Source organism: Patella vulgata, chromosome 3 (genome assembly GCF_932274485.2).
Source record: "Patella vulgata chromosome 3, xgPatVulg1.2, whole genome shotgun sequence".
Lineage (NCBI taxonomy): Eukaryota > Metazoa > Mollusca > Gastropoda > Patellidae > Patella > Patella vulgata.
Window position 1 is genome coordinate 23,865,084 of NC_065881.2, and position 23,568 is coordinate 23,888,651.

A 23,568-nucleotide genomic window follows, 5' to 3' on the forward strand; every position below is an offset into this window, starting at 1 on the left:
AAATGAATTGAAATGAAATGGGGTTTAATGTCCTACTGTTCTGCTCCGAACTGGGCCAATGAAGACGGGCATACGCCATACAGTGTGCTATGAGGTCAATTTTGCCCGGACAGCGGCACTACGGCCTACTCTTATATCGAATTCCAACTGTCAAGGGATCTTTTACGTGCACGCCAATGCGTATACGGGACCTCGGTTTTTCGTCCCATCCGCACACAACTAGACAGCTGTCCTTGTCAGGCCCTCCGTCCTGCATCACTCACAAGGGGGAACCACGTCGGAAAATCTGGATGAACTTTCTCGGCCAATGCAGGGATCGAACACCCGACCTCCAGGCTAGCGAGCCAGCGTCTTACCAATTTAGCCACCGCGATCCCCTTCAAACCTGTGAACAGCACAAAGAGTTTCTTAATTGTATAAAGTATACGTATCAATTTTATCATAAATTTCGGATAAATGTTTTCTGTCATCTGTTTTGTAGGGGTTTAATTTCATATATCGCACTACTATTTGCACATTTAAACAAGTTCTGTTCATATTATGGAACTAGGGATTTGCGAAATAAGAAAGTATTATACAACATAAATTATTAAAAATATAAATTTTCAGCATAATCTTAAAAGTGTGATCAGTTAATCTAAGAAAGTAAAACGTGCTAAACATCGTCATTAATACCCGATACTTTCTACAGCTAAATGGGCTGTAGTAGTATCACGTGAGTTAGTATAATAATCATTATCTGATCTCACGAGCTTTAATTTGTGCACGTGTTGTGGGGGTTATTCGCGACACGAAAAATAATTATTACGAAAACATCGAGTCTTATAGAAATATTATTTATTATATATACAATGGAGATATCCAACAGGAAATAATGGCTCCACCATCTAGTAGGCGTACGAATACAATCTCGAGCAAGATGGAACATTGTCGTGTGATAATTTCTATTAGCGCGTGATAAGCGGGTTGAATAATTCAGTATGTGTCCTAGTACAACCTGTGAAATACAAATAAGATAATATCATTTATCACTAGTACGAAACAATAAAACGTTCTATGTATTGTCACACGTTATTAACTGTAGAAAATTAGGTGCTAATAAGTTTGGCGATACCTGTGACCATCATGTATGGGCCAGGTGTGAAGGTCATTCACCATCATAAAGAATATTTTTAAAAAGAAAATATACACTAACAGATATTTGATTTAATTCAATAAAATATTGAACTGTTGGCGTCACATCCGTTTGTTCAAACGGCACATTGTTTTACCCATTGAAATAAAGATTTCCGTATTACTCCGCAACAAAAATGGCTTCTATAGTAGTTCAACTAAACTAAATACACCGTATATGTAATGATCTTTAGAGGTTAACTTTCTGGTACATAGGTAGAACGTAATGGCGTCCCGTTTCCGTTGTTGTGGTTTCTGCTATTGACAATAACAGAATTGACATATTCTTCGTCATCTGCGAAACTTCCATCTAAATTCATTTGTGAATGAAAATGATGGTCATTGTATATGACGTCAGTGTGGCTACTTAGGGATAGTCCGTTTGATTTCTCGCATTCCTTATTGCTTGACATTGTCAGGCCGCCATTGCCCTTGATGGGTTCATATTGGTGTGAAATGCCACGTATACTTTCATTATTGAGTCTTCGTTTTAACTGAAACATTCGTAGACTATGAATGGGTGATTCTGGCGAGGGCTGTGGAGACTGATTCGGAGAGGCACTATTCTGTTCAAGTGGAGTTAATCTGGGCATATATAGACTTGAAGTTGTAGTTAACGACGTGTACTGTCTTTTTAATTCCGCCGCCACCGATTCTGATAGCGGACCACATCGACTAACATCTAAATTAGATGAAGATCGCTCAACCTGTTCATTAAGAAAAGCACGAGGTCGTCTGCGGAATTGACATGTCAGTATTCGTTTAAAGGCTCGTTTAAATTCTCGACTAGAGCAGGCATAAATCACGGGGTTCATGAGAGAGTTACAGTAGCCGAGCCAGAATATCACTTTAAATAAATCCTCTGGTATTTCACACACCGGACATAGAGAACCTGAAAAATACAAAATATAACAATTTAGAGTTAAAGATTAATATTTTTTTTTTAAACGAAACGTTTAAGAGGAATTATTTTTACTACGAAATGAAATGTAATTAATTTGAACATGTTATATTAAAATACGTTTAGACGCACCTAAATATAAAAAATCCAAGCAATAAATTACTCAGGTCGCTAAAATTCAGTATGACTCGTCAATTTAAAGTAATTCCCGGCTTTCACGTGGTCTACGATTCATCTACGAATCGGAAAAAAGTTTGAATTCGGGGCAATTCGTGGCATTCGTATAGCTCACGTGAAAGACGGGCATTAGGTCGAGTTGTCTCAAATTTTGCGTAGAATCGCATTTGAACACACCTTATGCAATTATATAGTCACATTAGGTCAATAATTTTATTACCACCAATAAGCGATAGTGTCATGTTAAAATAACCAATAATTTTATCTTTGCAGGTGGAAGTTGTATCTGGTACTTCAGCATATTATACAAACTCTATTTCATGAGACGGTCAGGTGGACAGACAGACGATGGCAATTTACTTCGATATTTAAGATGAGAATAAATATCTCAGAAATAAAATCATAACCTGACATATGTACTTTTCATTTGACATTTTAATATAAATTGCCTTTTGGCGTTGTTTCCACGCACTTAGAAAAATTCATTTCCCTTACGTATTCAAGCGGAGAGTTTACTTAGTAGGTCTATAAGAAAACATTATTTCAATTAACATATGACCAAGATGTTAACAAAAATAAATCAGACCTATTCATAAATGACATTGATATTTTTAACACGGTTTGACGAAGGCCCACAATAGCTGACAGGTATATTTATTGATTTGTTATCGAATGAAATGAAACGTTCAATAGATTCGTACATAATCAACTGGACAACAACGGGTATTCCTTTAATAAAAGTCTATCTCTGGTACTATTTGTTGAAACGGTGACACATCCCCATCATTATGGGTGTCTCAGTGAATAAGACACTGGTTCACTAATCAGGAGGTCTCGGTTTCGCACCAGGTGTTGACCGAGAAAATTTCCCGGAATTTTCCACCATAGTATACTTTTTGTCGATGAAACAGAACAAGGCTGGAACAGTGTATATTCGTTCTGATGGAACAAAAAAAAAACAAAAAAAAAAACGACGTCCCGTGTAAACAATGGCATGCATGTAAAGAACTATTTACGGTTGGGATTCGAAATATGAGTAGGCCGTGCCGCTGTATGGGATTCGAAATATGAGTAGGCTGTGCCGCAGACCGCAGTTGTACGGGCAAAATTTCCATCGTTGCACAATAAATGGCGTATAACCGTCTTCATTAGCAAAGTCAGTACGGAAAAGACAGACGCCGCTGTCTGTGTTATAGCACACTGTATGGAGTATGCTCGTCTTCCTTAGCCGAGTTGGTGAAGAAAAGTAGGACATTAAACCCCATTTCTTTTCATTATATTTCCATGTGTTACAGCATTAATCTCCGCTTAAAGTAAGTACGAGCGTATTTTATTCAATGGATTGAACAACAGGCAAAGGTCTATATAAGGAACTTAAAGGACGATATTGGCGTCAGTCATTATCACATATGTGGTAGAACTGGTTTAACACGTTCCAAATATAATTTTAACACAGCGATCATCTCTACGATAGATGCGTAATCACGGTTTCAATAAACGGAAGTGACGAACGCAAAAGGAAAACACGAGTTATCCTTCTATATAACTGACTGAAGTGACGAGTGATAACAGATACAAGTCCGTGCATTACCATGTTTTTATTTAGTATAGAATGAATAAACACACGTAACTGTACGGACTGTTTCTATTTTTCTCGCGTTCTCTTATCTTGTGACATTCAATTACTTTTTTCAATTGTCAGATATCCTCGCACAGTCTCACATATCAACTTTTGGTCTTCTAAGGAATTTATAGGGAGCAGAAATTCGCCAAGTATATCTGTTATCATTCGAACATTCAGTCAGTTATATAGAAGGATAACTTGTGTTTTCCTTTTGTGTTCGTCACTTCCTTTTGTAGAAACCTTGATTACGCATTTATCGTAGCAGTGATCTCCGTGTTAAAATTATATTTGGAACGTGTTTAACCAGTTCTATCGCATATGTGATAATGACTGACACCAATATTGTCCTTTAAATCTTATGTTTACAAAAAACAATGGGGTCAGAATGGTATTATATACATACTTTCCATATTGATTTTTCATAATCGGTTAAAGCCTGACTGGGATAATATTTCTAATATTACATGTATACATGTAATGGAAGTAAGAAACAATCACAGAATGATATAGATTCCAATAACAATTCTAATAACGCTGACTTTTCTGTTCTTATAGAATGACAAGCTAAAATTAAATATGTCAGTGCCACCTCTTAATACTTATTTCCATCAAATCTATAATGGTCAAGATAAATTACAACAATATAGAATATCGTTTGCAAATCTTTATAAACTTTTGAGATAGCCAATAATATTATTGTGTGTAGTACATTAGGTCACAGTATTTATTTTTGTTCGTTTGAAATAAAATGATAAGTTGTCATGAAATTGTCCCAAAATAGCTGTTGTGTGCGCAGAAAACTACGGCTTTGTAGGGTGACGGAAATCTAATAATTTGCAGTCTTCATAATATCCCTTCAAGCAAAATACTAATGTCTGCATAATGTGACCTTAACTACCGTAAAATATATTCTCTTGGAAATTGGGGGATACATTTCTGTAAGAAAGGGATATTCATTAATATCACCCCTTTTTTTAAAAAAAAAATAATACAAATTTTAACTTAAGATAATTCGATTATATATCGCGAGTTATCACATGCTGTGTTCAAAAGTTCGAATGGGAGATTTTTAATAGTTTAGTTAGGGAATTAAATAATACACCATATATACTACCAGCGACGATAAATACCAATCTGTTTTACAGAGAATTACGAAAGTCTTCTAATATCTCTGTAAAAGATGACTGCTTTCAACACGTGCCGTCACAGCACGCGGCGTCAATCATTGGCTGAATGGCGCGTGCATTGTTTACATAAGACGTTACTGCTTTGGACAGAATGTTGCCTTTTAGTCATTTTAATGTCCATTTACACTAAATAGGAAATAATTTTAGTTACCTACAAATACGTCAAACGTCTTTATTTATTTTTCTAATACACCCCCAAAATGTTTTAGAATTTAATTTGTAGGTGGAAAAAAGTTAATATTTGACTCATTAAGTCGCATTGATGTCATCCTTATCAGTGATTGTAGCGGCCTAGCGAATATTTACTGCTGATCAGTGTGGAAAAATACTAGTAGATACTTCTAATACTTTGAATATCTATGTTGTAAATGAATCGTCAGTAGACTCAAACCAATATTGTGTGATACGTGTTTTAAAGCCAATCTGAGTAATACGGCGTACATATAGAAAGATTTTATATTGAGAAAACAAAAAGGGAAAGTTCACATATTTGAAGAGCGCGGAAAAGGTTATACCAAATCACCTTCTTTCATAAGATTTGAAAAAAAAGCCAACACTCTCTAATCGATCGCAATCTGTCTGAACAAGAGGCTGAGAAGTACTTTAATGAAACCCAATTTGAGATTCAACACAAATTAAGGGTGCTATAGCTATTTTACCAAAACTTTAATTTCAGATATGTGGGAAACACAAATGGGCACTGTCTTATCCTTATTTTTGTTAAAAAAAAGTATTGATTTCCGGAGATCAAACCTTTTATTAGGATACGAAGAGCATGTTCAATGGACGATCCACGCGAGTTAAGCTTTTGTGTAGTGATTGTACCGCTTGAGACATTCAAATAAATGTCGGTATTTTATAACCCACAATAGAGGCCGATTTGGGTCAATGAAAAAAAATGGTAATCAAGCCAGTAAATAATAAAAAGTGTCAAAGGAAATGGTGATGCTAGTTTTAAATGGCAGTGTATATAATGTGATTTATTAATTGTACGATCATAAGGTCAGTAGTCCAGCAATAAATCAGAGATACTATACACAGAAGATCTTATTATGGTGATAACGTGGTGGTGATCTTGACCAGACCGAACATTACAGTGTCTGTGGTCACTCCAATACAAATTATTGACCCGGAAATCACCCACGTGAAATGACATACAAAAATAAATGTATTTAGTTATAGAATTCAGCAATACAAACACATTGTTCACCCTTTTAAATAATACAAAGATGAAATCGGAGAGACCGCATTTAACTCATCGGGGTTCAAATCCATGTCCTACATAGAAGCAAGCTTTGTATAACAACAGGAATAATTAGTGGGCTGAAAATCGTCAGTGTGGCTGTTATCGCTTTCTGCTTCAGTCAGTAACATTTTAAAACTGCTTTTGTTTTATTAGCATCACTTTCAGATTCTTCAAATCCGTGTTACGGATTAAACGTAGCAAAGATCTCTATGTTAAAATTATATTTAGAATGTGTTTACCAGTTCTGTCACATTGGCAAACACCAACACTGTTCTTTTAAAATGACTGTGTGAGACATGATAATAATGCAAAGGTAGAGCAAAATAATAAATGGTATTACAAATAATCTTTTAAAATATTAATGGATTGTTATGAACATAAAGTAAGTGTTCAGTGCTAGGTTCCCACTGTTGTGCTATGCGTTACGAACGCGACTATTGGCCATTCTTATATTTACTTCTCTGAAATGTCACGTTCTGGAGAGATATGGTCACGAGTGGTCAATTTCAGTTGACACGATCTGTCACGACCTGGTCTCTCGTTCAGATACGTTCCGATATGATTTCCCCTATTGAGTTTACGATCTGGTACGTGCAGATACGTTCGAATACGTTCCCGTACGATCATTAGGAACCGATGCAGACTTTTGCGTAGGATACGATCGTAGTCGCGATGTCTTTTACGATCTGGATCCAGAGTGATCACGGTTTGAGCTACGATTGCACCCCGAAGGCCCGACTGACCATGGACTTTATCGTTTCCTGAAATTCTACAGAGATCACGGTACATCTTAATTCTAGGTTCCCACTATTACGATTAGCGCTACGATTAAAATCGTGGTCTTAATCGTGGAGTAGTGATGGTGATCCTATCAGGTCTTATCATATCTTGTGGTTAGTCGTGGCAATCGTGTCCATCGTAGAGAAATGTTTTGGACTGTTCAAAAATATTCTACGATCAACATGATTAATTTTCGTGATCATCGCACCTGATGGTATTGGATCGTAACAAAGCGCGACAGATTGCGTCTAATCGTGCTTCCAAATCGTGTCAAAATTGGACAAGACAAACGCCGCGTCCTGTTGAGATGCACTGCGATCTCCCACGATCCGTGGCGCTCAGTCGGGTACCATTGCACACTATACCTTACACGGATGACTCACAAACAGATACGAGTTGATACCAGTAGATACGAGTAATCACCTTTTTTACGCTTTTCGAGGGCGCTCACGATCGCCCCATCCATCGATATTTCCTGTAAACTTTCTTTTGATAGTAATTTTTGAGGGATGCGACAAACGGCTACCAGAAGCAAGAAGGGAAAGAGCAAGGCTGCTCCACCCCCTGAACCTGAAACAGTCCAGCCAACGCAGGATCCAGAGAAGGCACGGGAGCCCACTCCCACCAAGAAAGTCAAGAGAAAGAAAACGGTAACTGCCTTTACTGAAAAAGAAAAGCAGTAAATCGCTGAGTTCCTCATGAGGAATGAGCTCCTGTATAGCAAACGCCTTGCGGGGTTCAAGGATGCCACCAAGAAGGAGGATCTCTGGGCTTCACAGGCTGCCAATATGAACACTGTGACATATGCAAAGGACCGATAGTTGTCTCAAGTGGCAAGTTGCCTCAGTGTCACTGCCAGTTTCAATCCAGGTGAGAAGGGATGTCTGAAACTGCTGAGTTCCCTCTAAATTTCTGGACCCACTCGCTGCACTATTTCATCAAAGAGCTGTTAAACATTTGTAGTTTTCGAATACTATTGGATCCTGCTGTCTCAAATGGCTGTCTAGGAGGCTGAAAAACTGGCCAAGCTCTTTCTCCTCTCCTCTGTGAGCCATTGTCGCACCAAAAACTGCCTGTCTGCAGTTCTCCTGACCCTTTGTGGTTCGGGTTGTTGTTGGTGTGGCTGCTGCTCGTATTTTTCTTCCTAACTGGCGACAATTCAAGCATACGACAATACTGCAAATGTCACGTTGCCGTCATCATCAACTCCTGCCATCATCAACGGTTGTATTGTTGTTGTTGTAGAAGTTCAGAAAGCCCATGATCAGTCGGGTGGTATATATACCCGTCCCGATCGCGAAAGACATCGCGGCCAAAGTCGTATTCTGTCGCAACAGAGCGCATCGGTTTTCGATGATGGTATCGGAACGTATCTGCACTTTTAAGATCGTTCCAAATCAAGGGGCCCCGATCGTGGAATCAATAGGACAATCCTATCGGAACGTATCTAAAGGGGTTGCCAGATCGTAATATAACGTGACCTCGATCACCATGATTTGTACGCACAATTATTATATGCGGTCTGTCGCGTTTTGTTACGACCTAGAACGATTAGAAGCGATGTTTACTACTGACAATTGATCGCGTTGATCGTAGAAAATATTTGAACCGTCCAAAGATATTGTAAGACATGGTAGGATCACCACGATTACTTCACGATTAAAACCGCAATTTCAATCGTAGTGCAAATCGTGATAGTGTGAAGCTAGCATAACCTTAAATATTGTTATTTATAAAAAGCACTTCATCGGGTTGCCATATAATGGTAAATTCAAACCAGTATTTTATATATAAGTCTCGTGACAAAGAGTATACCTCAACAAAATTTATAATGCTTAGTAATATGTAAAACTAGTGAGCTTTCGCGTGTGACTTGCGATCAATGTTCTAATGAACAGTCCTATTGCGTTTGGATTGTTCATAGCTATTGAATGTTTAAAGTACTGTTGTATGACATGTGTTAAAGATGCGTTATGTAAGAGCTAAATTTGCCTATTGCAGATTTCTATCTTCAAATGTTATATAAATTATTATTAAAACATTTATTAACATGGCAAGTCCACAATCAACCATCTGGGATATCGGATGGCTCCGGTTTGAGTAGATTGTAACACTGTGTTATTTAAGAGTTTAACTACGATAATTAACAATCTACGCTACATTTTATCAAAACTTCCAACACTCACCACTTAGCACACAATAAAGTAATTCATTTTTCATTATCTGTTATAGCAAGAACGGCTAGCTTTTTATTTAATTTTTACATAGCGCATCTTTAAAAAGGGATTAATACCTGAAACGCAGTTTAGTAAAAAAATCATATTATTGTCGTAACGAACCTTTGCTAAGAAATTATGGCGTTAAGTTCTGAATAACTCAATATTTTGAACCGAGCCAGGTACCTATGTTGCCTCTTTATAATGTAGCTGTTGTTTTCTAGAACCAAATGTATTAACGGATAACCCTTGAAATCTGGAACATTGTATTTAAAAGGCATCACTTCATGTTATAAACCTAACAGACAGAAAATCGATCTATTATCCTTTACAACATTATCCTTTATATAAAGTTCCAGTAACATCAGACGTGAACAACAAAATCTAGAAAGAGATTGAAAACAGATTTTTGTTCTCAGTTTGATTTCGTCGAAACAAAGTATGCCACCACATCCTCATTTAAGAATTGTGTTATGAGAAGTAAAATCAATTTTCATGGTTTAAATATAGCACTGTTTTCCAGTCCGTTATTAGCGTCTTGTACTGAAAATCTGAGCATGGCCTCCATTATTTCGATGACTTTTATTTTCTGGCCTAAGGTTGTTTTTATATCACAATAATTGAAAATGTATGACTGATGATCACAATATTGAATATTCTGCTTTGTCTGACAGTAACCTCACTAGAGGTGTTGCTTCTTCGCTTTTAAATCATGAATGAGTTTTTCTATAATTCCCCGTAGATACAGTCAAATGTCAGCGCCTCTTGTATATAATTGATATTGATATTTCAATGTAAAAAGCTACGATATCCTGGGATTTAATAAAACAAGTATTGTAGACCAATTATCCCCACATCCCTCAATTGCATGTGCATGTGACAAATTCCTGTTTTTCACTGAAATCATCTCAGTTCAAAACGTATTTGTTAACTGCTCACAATAATTGTTAACTGAAGCTCTGTCAAAGAAAATACAAAATTGATCACAGTAATTGTTGACCAGGGTGTGTGTGTGCCTGCCGAGCAGTCCTATAATTCCATGGCATATTTGTGTCTGGTTAGAGTATGTTTATAGGTCTTCGCGTAATTAGCAAGTCTTGATAGCGATGATTTCCGCAGGGTATACTATATTTTAGACAAGGTCAATACTCTTTTATTGGCATTTTAGCTGTTTCTGTTGCAAAGTTACACCTATTATGTCAACATATACCGTCCGTCCACTGGAACTTATGCCGCTTCCAGGATTATCTCATATCACAGACATATTCTGTAAAGTTTCTTAAATCTCAATGGATAAAGTGTTAAAGTCTGTGCTAGCTATTTATTAAATACAAATCGCAATAGGCTTCTATTCCATGAGAAAGGTCGCCTTGATTTATGTCAAAAATACGTTATATTATTATGTAATAACATAATAATAACATATATATGTGAAACAGCATCTTAGGCGAAGATATAGGGTAATAATTTTGTTTTATTAAATGAATAAAGTATGTTTTAAAAAGGTGCTTAATCTGACGTGCCACGTCCATTAAAGTAACGATGCGCCATTTTCATTTGTCGCCAAAATATCAAATTTATCACAGCTTAATCCACGCTAAAATGTACTCAGATTGATTATTTAACATTTAATTAAGAAAACAAAATTAAATTTTCGTAGACAACAAAATTTTAATTACGCCGGGCTTAATGCATAGCGAGCAGCATAGATCAATGAAATTTCAATTCCACATAGCTGGGAAAATACTGAACAATTATTGGGCTGGTATTCTTACAGATTCATCTTTCACAATATTGTAGTTTGCAAGCGGTTCCTATGCTATGGTTTAACGAAGCAAACCCTATTCGAGTATTGTTTATAATTTCGGCAGAATTAGCGGTAGCATATTATGTTTCTATTGGTTTTTTTTCTCCTCGCTTAAAAGCAAAGTTGGCTAGAATCTATAAATCCAAATTAACCTTCTCTACGAACATTTTAACGTTTAATTACATGACAGGCCGTGTTACATGAAGGCTATCATTTTCAAATGAAACATTTTCGCTAGGTTTCTTAATTTGTTTTATTCGCTTTTCTTGTCTGCACTATTCATCAAGAATACCTGGGTAGTTTGTTTGGTATTAGCAAAGAATATTTACAGTATCATAACAGGCGACTATAACTCCCAAAGGAACATAGTTTCTTATTGCATACAAACCGTATTGGTTCGTGATTAAAACTTTTTACGGTATCTAAAAATGACCTTTACTTCAAATAAAATGATTACTGAAATATAACGTTTTATATGTAAATATTTTGTTATTGCAATCCCCACAAACGACGACTGTTCAACACTGAAAGGCTTTAAAATGATATAAAATATATTTCGTCGACAGTTGCGTTATAAACCTAATACTATTATATAAATTATGTGCTAGAATGTCGATAAATTTGTTTAATATGCATTGGAACTTAGGATTTTGGAATTTCAGTTGTAAAGATTAGCAACTCCAGAGATCAAAATGCCTTATACGATGTAATTGCAAAATTTTAATATTGTCGGTTTAATATAAACTAAGAATATCCAAGAAGGTTATGTTTTTCCGTAAAAGTCTCCTTGTACATACATAATCTGGATAAAATTATTGATAATGATATTGTCTTTGTGTTTATATTCTAAACCAATACTGTAAATTGAATATAGCAGGAAATATATTTGCTACAAGAGGTTAATTAAGATAATTTGGAAGCCTTCTTGACGATGTACGTTGCTGTGGGACGTTGTATTCGATCGGTACGGCACTGCCTTATAAATCAGAATATCCCGGTTCGAATCACGGCATGGGCCAATAAGAACCTTCGAGATTTGGCCATACAAATTTGGTCGAAAGGGCCATACCAATTGGTCATAACGGCCAAAGAAAAAAACAACATTTATTACATTTATTAACATTAATATTGCATTTAGATAATAGCTAATATAAATACATACATAACATAAACATACAAACTATAATATTTATTTCAATAATGTTTGACATACATAATGCATTGTATAACGCATACAAACTATAATATTTATTTCAATAATGTTTGACATACATAATGCATTGTATAACGCATACAAACTATAATATTTATTTCAATAATGTTTGACATACATAATACATTTAAATACATACATGTAATTACTTGGTTTTTCTTCTTTACATTACTGGTCCATGTATTCTGATATTACCTTCTCTATAGTCATTCCACGAACTGAAAATTTCCTCTTGTCTTTTTGTCCTATTTTTTTTTATCAAATATCCACGAGAGAGAGAGAGAGAGGGGGGGGACTTAACGTCCACTTGACACAAACTAGGTCATTTCGGGACTATCATATGGTTCAATTTTATTTCAATAATTAGCTTGCGCGTAGGGGTCTTTAGGTTGGACAGGCGACTCTACTCCTTGTCGCGTACAACCGGGGAATCGAAACCACGTCAGTTGACTCAGTGACAGGCCATATGATACAGCGAGCACGCGCTAACCATTCGACCATCCAACCTCCCAAAATTGAAATTGAACCTCAAACAGAAAATTCATCAATTTATAAAATGAATGAAATGTGGTTTTATGGCACGTCAGCTCCAACCGGGCTATATTGCGCCAAATCAATTTATAAAGCCCCAACTTCTGCTCTGCAGCCTTGTTGTTTATCCTTCTGTGCCAACCTGAAAATTTTATTGATCTTGTTTTTTCTCTTATTCTATTAGCTGCTCTGATAAGGTTCTCTGGATTTTCTCGGCTGTAAATTGGCTGATCTTCTTCTAAAATTTTATTTGCTACGTCTTCAAATATTACACTGCTGGCCTGAATGGATTGGAGATGCCCATTTTTTTTTACCTTTAGTTGATAAAAAATAAATGATTAATGTTTATCTCATATTACCAAATCAGATCAGAGAGATTATCCAATCAGTTGATTAATTAGTACTCACCTCTTTCCTTTAAATTACAGCATGTAATTTTCCGGGTTGGCTTGGGTAGTTATGGGCAATTTTTCCACTGACAAATTCTTCAGGACACATGGTTTGTATAACACCTTTCTCTCAGTTGAAGGATTCTTGACATATGCGTATCCATTTTGATTTACTTATTTATTTTTTCCTTTATGCGATACGTTCGTTCGTTCGTTTGTTTCTAGAGTTTTACGCCCACTTCCTCCTAAGGTGATATCGTAGACAATTATGCGATACATGTGTGATGATCATTTATACATTTCCTGGTGACTTCTTACTTAGTTGTATTTTACGTCCGCTTCCACCGAGGTGATATCGCAGACATGAAGCCAAGGTTCCTGGTGAAGCCAAAGTTGGTAGTTTAGTGGTAATCATCACTAATCCTAAGTCGCCATTTTCAAAGAGATTATCAAAGAGTATTTTAATTGGATAGGAGGATTAGTTGAAACCATGTTCAAATGATTATCTGATGATTGAATTGTTTTTTTCGTCAAATGATTAATAGTAAGGTTTTTTTTTTATCAAAGGTAGGTACTATTTGTTTAAATATAACGTTTTTCATTAAATTAAAAATATTTGGCCGTTACGACTAAATTTTTGGGCCATCATGACCAAATATTTTGGCCGTTACAACTAAAGTTTTAGCCATTATGACTAAATGTTTTGGCCGTTATAACCAAACTGGCTGGCTGTTGTGCCATAGGGCCGTTATGACCACATCCCGTATGACTGACATGAAAATTCAACCTAGTGTTGGAATTCAAAGAAGGGTAGACGGAAACACAAACACATAAGTAAACTGAAAGCTGACTAAGTTATCAGTTTCTGAGTATTTCATATGGTATACACAATGGTATATTTTACCGGTTCAGTTGTCAGTTCGAATAAAATTACTCGATTAACTAATCAAACATAACACAGAATAAATGATAAACGGGCAATAAAGGCCTACTCAATATTAATAAATATGGACAATCACCATTTTATCATTTCAATATCAGAATAACCATTTTAATCAGAAATGAGCCATTAGTGAAATTAACTGTTAATGATAATGATAATACCGTAATAATTTCCTTCTGTCGCTGTACATATATCCAAAGGTCATTTCTTGGTGCTTAACAAAACCGTTCATAGTATTAAAGCATAATCGGTACAAAATTGTTGGGTTTTTAATGTTCCATTTTCCGAATGTGTCTCGGAAGACCATTACAGATGTTTGCACTATGAAGTGGTAGTGACTGTTCGCCAGGAATTCAGTGATTGGAACAACAGTGTCACCCTTCAAGGAAGCGGGCCTTAAGCCTACGTCATCAACATCACCACCATAACAGAGCTGATATATAGGCCTAGTGAAGAAAATCAGAACGTTAAAGTCGAAGGTTGAACCTAGATTGAATTTAATGACTTAAACACCAATTTAGACATACAAATGTGTATCTCGTGTTAACTATACAAACGAAAAGCCGTATCAAGCGTTCTAGAAAGGGTAAGTAAACGCTGTCGTTTGGCGACTCATAAAATTATGATAACGTTTATTGGTTATCGCCATACTGAACGCCCATATGACGTTGTAATAACAAAATTAATAGATCAGTATCACAAATAACACAATGAGTAATTCATTCCGTGAATGATCATGGGAATAGAATGGATTTTAACGTGAATACAATACGGTAGCTTATTTTTACTTCTATAGTTACAGGTACACCTTTGCCCAGACATGTGTATCCGCTTACTCTTCTTCAAGTTCCAACTCTGAAGGGATCCTTTACTACCATTTTGCAAACAGGATCTGGATGTTCGCACCACTTTCCTTGTCAGCGCCTAAGGCGCCATCCCTGAGAAGGTTTATTATCCATGCGACGGTCCTTAAGTTTCAAAAAGTTAAGAAACTCAACCTGTTTTGTGTATTAGTAAATCATTAGAATTACAACGATATTCAATGATATGTATATTTATGCAATTTTAACATGTAATAAATGTTAAAAAACTAGAATGTCTCGGTCCAGTCTAACAACAACATTTAGGAGCACATGCTCGAGTGACCTAAACTAACCTATCATTTAGCAATCTTTTAGAGGCATTTAGCCTTTGAAAAGTTTCGTTTATTTTTGGCAATAACAACTTTAACCGATTAAAAGATCATTTTGGCACGAACATATGATATTATTGGATAGAAACAGGTAAACCCTTAAGTATATCCATGTGATTACACAGCCGACCCTGCTCCTTGAAGGGCACCAACGCATCTTGGCCTTTCCCTCTTTCAACAACAATGGACTACCCCTCACATAGGCACACTACATTTTGTCATGGTAATAATTGGGTGTTTATCGTTATAAATAACATAGATAACAAAAATGTCCACCATTTAATAACTGACCATTTCAAACTTTCATTAGAGATCATGTCATTTTATCCTTTGTTTAAGACCTAGCAAACTTGAAAGCTATAACGGGAGACAATAATATGACATTTTGTCAAAGAGCCAAAAAAAACCCCACCTATGGAGGATTGTTAGAAATCATCAGAGTTATTTTAGAATCTCTTCCGCCATTTCTAGTAAACATCAATCGATTTACACAGAAAACTACAGACGGATTCCATCTTATATTTCAACAATTTAATCTGTAAAAATGGCGAATATAGAAACATCTTAATCTGAACCATAATGTCATTACCATTCCAAATGACGATTTCCGTCAATGTCAAAAGCTTCTTAAGGGGGCGGCCAGAATATGTACACAGAGATTAGAGTTACAATATGAAGTATTCTCATTGACTCAAATGACAGTTCACGATGACTATATAATTGCAAACCCGGGTGGTCTTTAAAAATCATGTAAAAACTACATGTACGTTCATTATTCTTAATCTTAATACGAAACCCACTTAATCAACAGGAATGACCAGCACGAGAGGAATCGTCTGTGTCAGATCACTCTAACAACCCACCAACGCAACTTTGAAATGCAAGTCCCTTTGTCATTAACCTAAGCAGAAGGGGTCAATGAGAACCACTGAATATTTACCAAAACTGATTTGCACACTCCTGTTGGTGATAGTGGTGGGGAGGGGGCGGGATGCATGCGTTAAATCATATAGTCTGTCTTTGTGTCGTGGATTCAATTCCCCGCCTGTACGAGACAAGGAGAAGGGTTGGTGGAAGTTAATCAGTCAGAGTGGATTGAGAATCCTGTTGCGAATCCATAAACATTTCGGCAAGTTTATCTGGTCAAATAGAAATGAAGAGAGGATTAACGCCATACTTTTCTGTACCAACTGGGATACTAAACACTGACATAACCAGAATAGAAATCTACGTATGTACATAGCAGAACAAATTCCAAAATAATTTACTGGCCTAAAGTAGATTCAATCTGAATGAAAATGTTCCAAATTGAGCTAACGGTACTCAAATTTACTTTCCACATAGTACATTCCTTTAGAAATACAATTACAAACAATCGTTCAATTCAGCTTTTGGTAGTAATAGATGCAGTGTACCGAGCATAAAATACAATTGCCGATAATCTGATCTTTTGGGTGACCTTCAATGAATGGAGTTGCGCAGTTAAAGATGCACTGTGTAAGAATTACAATCGACCATTCTTGCTATAATAAATAGTTCAAAAATACATGTAGATAATGAAAAATGAGTATATTGAAAACAATGCAGCTTTAAAGAAATAATATGACCCCTTTCTTTTACTGTTATTTGAACCGTTCATTCTATTTAATAAGCGTATTAGGAGGACCTGTCGAGTCAGGTTTTGTAATACTCTCTTATGCTTCCAGTGATTTTATCATCAATGTTCTTTTATGGAAAGCTATGTATCGGGAAAGCTGCCATATTCTAATTAATAGAACATGTAATAAAAGAACAGAGTATTGTATTCGATATTGACCCTTCTCTAACCCCTCTCATAAAATATGACTTTAATTTACCAAACTGCTTCTGGTTCGCTTAGGATAAATGATATCATCCATAAGTCCAATTTTCGTTCACCAATGATTTTTATATTTGCAAAAACCATAAACTATTGGTTTTAATATTAAACGGGTTTCTGAATCTAACTTCAGCTGTAGCTATTGATTATATTTTTCTCACGGAACATTTAATTCCAGATGGTACTGCCAGCTCTCGGTTATTGAGCACTGTCTAATTGGCTATCATATGGTATACATTCATCGACTCATCATAAGTCTATGATCTTTAGACTAAAGAGACATACCTAAAGTAGGTAGTCAGGGGACATACTCGTCAAAACAGAGTAAATTAGTTTCCTTTAGTTAAGCGTGTCATGTCTGAGAGTTTGACCAGACTTCGAATTTTTAAATATTATATACTTTGGTACAGAAGAAACTGACCTTTTTACCTCGTGTATTTTGATTCGTCTAATTTCCGCCATTAAACCAATAAATAATGAGCGATAAACCGGTTCACTTTTTATGGAGTTTCACTCCTTTAATTATCGATTTGCCGGCTCGACATTTTTCAGGTTTTATTGGGTATAGAATGAGTGTTAACATTGCATTAACGCTACTTTATTACGGTATCTACATCAATATTATAGATTTACATAGTGTCTGTATTGAATTAAAGTATCATTAAGTCTAACATGCTCAATTAATCTATAGCATCATTGATTCAACATGTATGTATTACCATGATTTATCGAACACACGTGGAACAGTGCGTTAACATCACTATATTTAATCCAGAGGAGAGGTTTGGGGGTGCCCGGGACCTGCTCATTGATCGTATGCCCCAAAGACTCACGAATAGAGCCTAGTACTTGGAAGTGTGAGAAAGGAAGCCATTTTTTTTAAATATGCAAAAACAGATGAAATTAACGTGTTATTCAAATTAAATAGGACAATATATATATTTTTTTTATAAAAACTTAATTTAATTTTAATCTTTGATTGGAATTACACTTAAAAGTATATAATACATATTATACAGTACTTATAAATATACAAAAATGTTATATATTCTCTAACTTCCAAACTCTAAGGTAATCTTAAACCCCCGTATTTATTATTATGACCTGTTAATTATATAATAATATTGCTATATATTATCTATGTACTGTTCATAGCCAGATTACATAAGCGATCTATTGACATTAATTTCATGGCTGTTCTTCAATAAACTGGTATTATATCTAATTGTAACCGAAAGAGGAAGTACGAACGTCGTACTATGTATTATATACTTTGTTGTATTTTTTTCTGGTATTATTTATAATCCATTGCCATGGTAATCCATTATTCTATGTATCTATGTATAAAACTGTATGACCTATTATAATTATGTATATAATTATGACCCAAAGACTCACGAATAGGTCCTAGTACTCGAGAGTGTGAGAAAGGATTATGATTTACTGTATGCCAGAATATAAAAGAATAAGTGGTGGATTTTGTTAACTGGACGTATTTTATTTTATGTATTTCTATATTTTAAAAACATGGCCTGGGAGAAGCTGTCACTCACATTTTCAACAATTTACCAAACAATACATGTATGTTACAAAATCACTTGGAAAACTTTGACTAAAAAGCTAAAAAAAAGTTGATTATATATTGAAGAAGGAGGTGTTATTTGGTAATCTTGGTAAAAAAAACTGTCACTACTTTCTTCACAACAGACACGAGAATATTCTTATATGGATTTAAAAGAAGACTTATTATTGGCTTGTTGAAGTAAGAAATGTATAATCCAATGTTACAGAAGATTTTTTTTTTATAAGAAGCCAACTATTTACTTCCTCAATGTATTGAGATATTCAGTAAGATGCTCAATAACAGACATTTTATAAAGATAAAAAAATTCGATAAATAGTTTTATAACAAGATTTAAATTTCCCTTTTCAGATTGTTTACCTGTTGAGATAATATTTATAATAATCTGTGGGTATTTTTCAATTCAACATAAATCCTTGAAACAAATTTGTTTCTTAAATATTTAATCTGTGTTTCCTATCGTACATGTTCAAGGACGGTTCTGAAAAGGCTGTGTTTTTACTGCGAAATAACAACAAGTGGGAAAGATAGGTTGCCAGGCAACGAAACATGCGCCCATGTTTTTACTTTTTTCGGTAATGAAACATTTATAATACACTAAAATCTGATTAAGAGCAACAACTCACGAAGTAATTATCAGAAAACTATTAGAATTTGTTTGGTTTTTATAAAGTTCTGCCCCATGCTAACGTTTTGTATGCAAAGCTTTTAATATCATGGATTTAACTGTTCAAGTCATAAAAATTCATTGAAAATCAATATACTTATTCGTCTCAAGATCTTAAACTCTGTGTATCAATCTGAAGTCAATCGGATGATAACTTTAGCCTTTAGAGCCTCACAAGATTTTGCAAAGGGATCAAGAGCCATAACTTTGGCAGTAATTATCGGAAATCACTGAAAATCAATAGGCTTCTTCGTCTCATGGCCTTAAACACTGTGTATAAATTTAAAGTCAATCGGATATTAACTTTGGCCTTTGGAGCGTTCACAAGCAATTGTGAACACCGGACCGACGGGGGCGACGAGAATATACGACCACATTTCAATGTGGGCGTATAAAAATGAAATATAACACACGTTGGCTCTACAGGACGCGGACAAGGGTCAACACCGCGATAGATTCAACGAGAGTATAGTAACGCGTCAAAACATACTGATTTACCCCTGAAAAGACAATTTTTACGAAGTTAATTGAATTAATGTGCTATGTTGCGCGTAGTCATTTCGAAGTGGTGACACACAATATAGAGCGTCGATTCAATTAACTCGACAAATTGTCTTTTACTCACAATATGTTGACATAATATTACCGTTTTAATATCAAGTATCTGTCGCGATATGGACCCTTATACTCTTCCATTGACTCGAGTCCGTAAATTAGAATATCTACAAGTAAAGAAGAACGAAGAGGGATATACAATAGACAGTACAATTTGTCCGGGGAAACTGGGGTCATTTTGTAATGTCCATTAGGCTATAACTCCATATGTCAAAATTCAATTGGTTTTCGTATTAGAAAACAAGGAACCTATTCATAGTTACACCCCCATCTCTTCAAACAAACTTCAGACATCTGAATAGCCAGTTTCTAAACACTTAAGACACCCAACTTTTATTACATTAATGAAATAGGCGGTATGAAGAGCACTTCAAAGAAAATATAATACGGTAAATGGGGATATCCTGTCAGATTACGAGAATGTATTAAACTAGACAAGGACGATAACACAATCAATAAATAAAATAACAGTATATTTTCTCAAAACTGAAGTTATCTCCATGCCATAAAAATTACCTAGAAGCCTTTCGAATTACAGACTTCAAAAAGATACCCTTCATGGCGTAACTAAATTTTTCCGTAACTGTACTTTTTCTTTGAAGAAAATGTCTTCGATCGCATTGTCAATTGATTAAGGAGGGGGGTTAACATAGTCGTGATCAGCCAGACAAAAACAATCTGATGATTTTCTCATAAGCTTACAGCAACTATTTTGTCTGTATCCCCTCCAATTGTCAAAGGATCCCTTTCAAGTATGGATAATTTCAGTTAGTGTCCATGTAATTATCAAAGAGCTATTGTGTTTCTGACGAGAAAACATAAGATTTAAATGAATCCTATGTGTCTTATTTACAGAATCAAAAATAGTCTTTACAACTCGAACACTTTATTTGCTCATTAAACTGATAATCAATGGAAACTGTAGACGTATTAGAGTTTTGTTTAATCAATTTTAAAGTGACATTCATTAAATGTAAGATTTATATAAATACCTTGATCTTCATGAGTTTATTAGGTTTTTGTTTTGTTAAACCATTATTTCTTGCGATAAGTTGCTCTGCACACCAATTTCCCGCAATGTACAAATCGGGCGCTGTACTTATCGAAATACTGTGTACAAATTTAAAAATGAAGATCAAAGGTTAAAAAGAAAACTTTATGGAAGAATGATGGTATTATTTCAGATGCGAATTAGCAAATCAGTCAGTCAAACACGAATATCCATTCAAAACCCCGTTATGCAGTTTCCTATATTGTTTTCTAGAAGATTCCATAGCTAATATTTAATGTCATATTTTGTACTGGCCAATTACATATTCCAGAACAATTAAAGTTGTTGAAATTTGTTCTATTGCTTCTGAAGCCATAAAAAAACAATCAGCATTATCGGAATCCACAAAATGGTATGAACGTTTCTGGTAAAGGTTTGTTTTTAACAACGTTTAACATGGTTATCGAAGATGATACTTGAATACTATTGATACAATCTATAAGACCGGGAAGGCGACATTGTGACGATAGGTAATGGTGATTGATGCCATATAGGATTGACTTGTATCGAGTAGGACAATAGTGAATTATACCCTGTAGTGGTAACATGGTTATTAGCTTCTTGTTCCGGTTCTGCATTTTAGTATTATACATTTAGACGACACTCGATGATATTCTCTCTTCAGAATACGAAATCTTCATCTAAATATCTTTGGATAAACCCTATTCTTGTACATAAATATTTGTACGTCACACGGATGTAGGGAAGTTGCGTAAACGATGAGGCGACAGTGACCGCAGTAAAATATAAATACAACCTAATGCCAATGTAACAGTAATTTAACAACAAATTGGGCTTTAAAATACATTTCTACATAAAATGTCAAATTTAATTCGAATCTTAAGATACGCTTTTCGAAAATAATTGTCACAGAATTAAGGATGTAGGGCCACAGAATTGTCTTTTTGCCACTGTAATAATCAGGCTTGTTCGATTGTTCTATATGTGGTATAGCACTGAGCAAGACAAAGGTGTTTTCGGTCATGGCAGTAGAAAGATATACCAGACGCCTGACAATTTTATTACTCAGCAAAACAGTTTAAGTATGCCTGGTAGGAATTGTATGCATTGTAGTTTCGTGTGTGTATTGTTGGGTTGGTGTGTGTGTGTGTGTGTGGGGGGGGGGGGGCAATTCATTGACGTCAGTGGGTATATTTATCAACAATTCATAAATACTTTTTAAATGCAATGATCAGTGCAATTGTGATTGGGTTCATTCCTTCGATAACGTTGTTATTGTATATTACAAACGCCAAGCTACGTGCAATTACTATATTGTCTCGGAACTTTAACAGACAAAAGGTACAAGTATATGTCATTTCCTTCAACATTATTTTCTCAAAACTACTTTCATTTTATCTAATTTGTTGATTATTCCCATTTGTGTTTCCCGCTTTTAAGAAGCATGTATTAAATCGAATTATCAGAGATAGTAGTTGAGTAAAAGTACTTGACATTTCAATCAGAGACTCAATCATTCCTGGAAATCAAGGGGATTTATAGCAGTTGGCAACACAAGTATTGGTACAGATTTGGCGTAACTGAAAGTCCAATTTGTTCAATTGGAAGTTAGTTTAGCTGACGAACAGAATATTTCCTGTATCAATTATTTTCAAATTTACACTGGAAATAAACTTCTTTGTACACATAAAAAATATTGACAAATGAGAGAAATAAAAAGGAATACGAATTTAGTACCAGTAGATATGTTTTTAAGGAATCTGAAGATAATTGTCTATCGAATGATGAACGAATTTTAGTCACCCTGGGCGTGATTCTCTTAAATTAACCCGAAATAAAATGGGGTATTTTCTGTAATTTTATTATAGGTGTTGTTTATGCAATATTGCTGCAGGTTTATACTGCATGTGTGGAATACAAAAAAAAATCCATCAATTTCATTTGCTTTATTCCTTTAAGCGCAGATGCAGTGTAATTTAATGCAATGCTAATATAACAATTGCGTCACCCAGTAATTACTAAAGTGTGCATATCGTCTCTTGAAGTTGATAAAAAAAAACCTTCAAATCTGTCAAGGACAACACGCCCAGCGAATGAGAAATTGTACCCGGTTTTCTAGAAAGAGTAAAGGAAAATGTCAACTTTTCTGAAACCAGCAATGTCAAATAGTTCTTCATGCACAACTTTTGAGTCAAGTGTTAGTTTGGTATCTAACTTATTGAAAACAAATCAACTGATAAGTATTTTGAATACACAGAGGGTCAATGGAACTGTATTTTATTGTTCTCGTAATTTTAGGCTTTTCCAATAAATTCCTTCTCGACTGTTCCATTACCGGATACTATATGCTTTGTGTTTTATGAATAAAAGCGTTATTCAAAGATGTACAACGTCCATATAGATTAGTGAAATCTTTTCAAAACGTCCACATAAACGCCGATGATTCATGCAAATA

At 35.1% G+C, this 23,568-nt stretch overlaps 1 protein-coding gene across 1 annotated transcript in view; it reads right to left on the bottom strand.

Moving 5' to 3' along the window:
* Positions 1 to 874: 874 nt before the first annotated feature.
* LOC126816625 (alpha-1A adrenergic receptor) overlaps positions 875 to 23,568 on the bottom strand; it is a 37,512-nt gene continuing 14,818 nt past the window's right edge. The window contains exon 2 of the mRNA XM_050543324.1: positions 875 to 2,065. Coding sequence (XP_050399281.1) covers positions 1,371 to 2,065 — 695 coding nt within the window. The 3' untranslated portion in view covers positions 875 to 1,370. The remainder of the gene's footprint in view (positions 2,066 to 23,568) is intronic.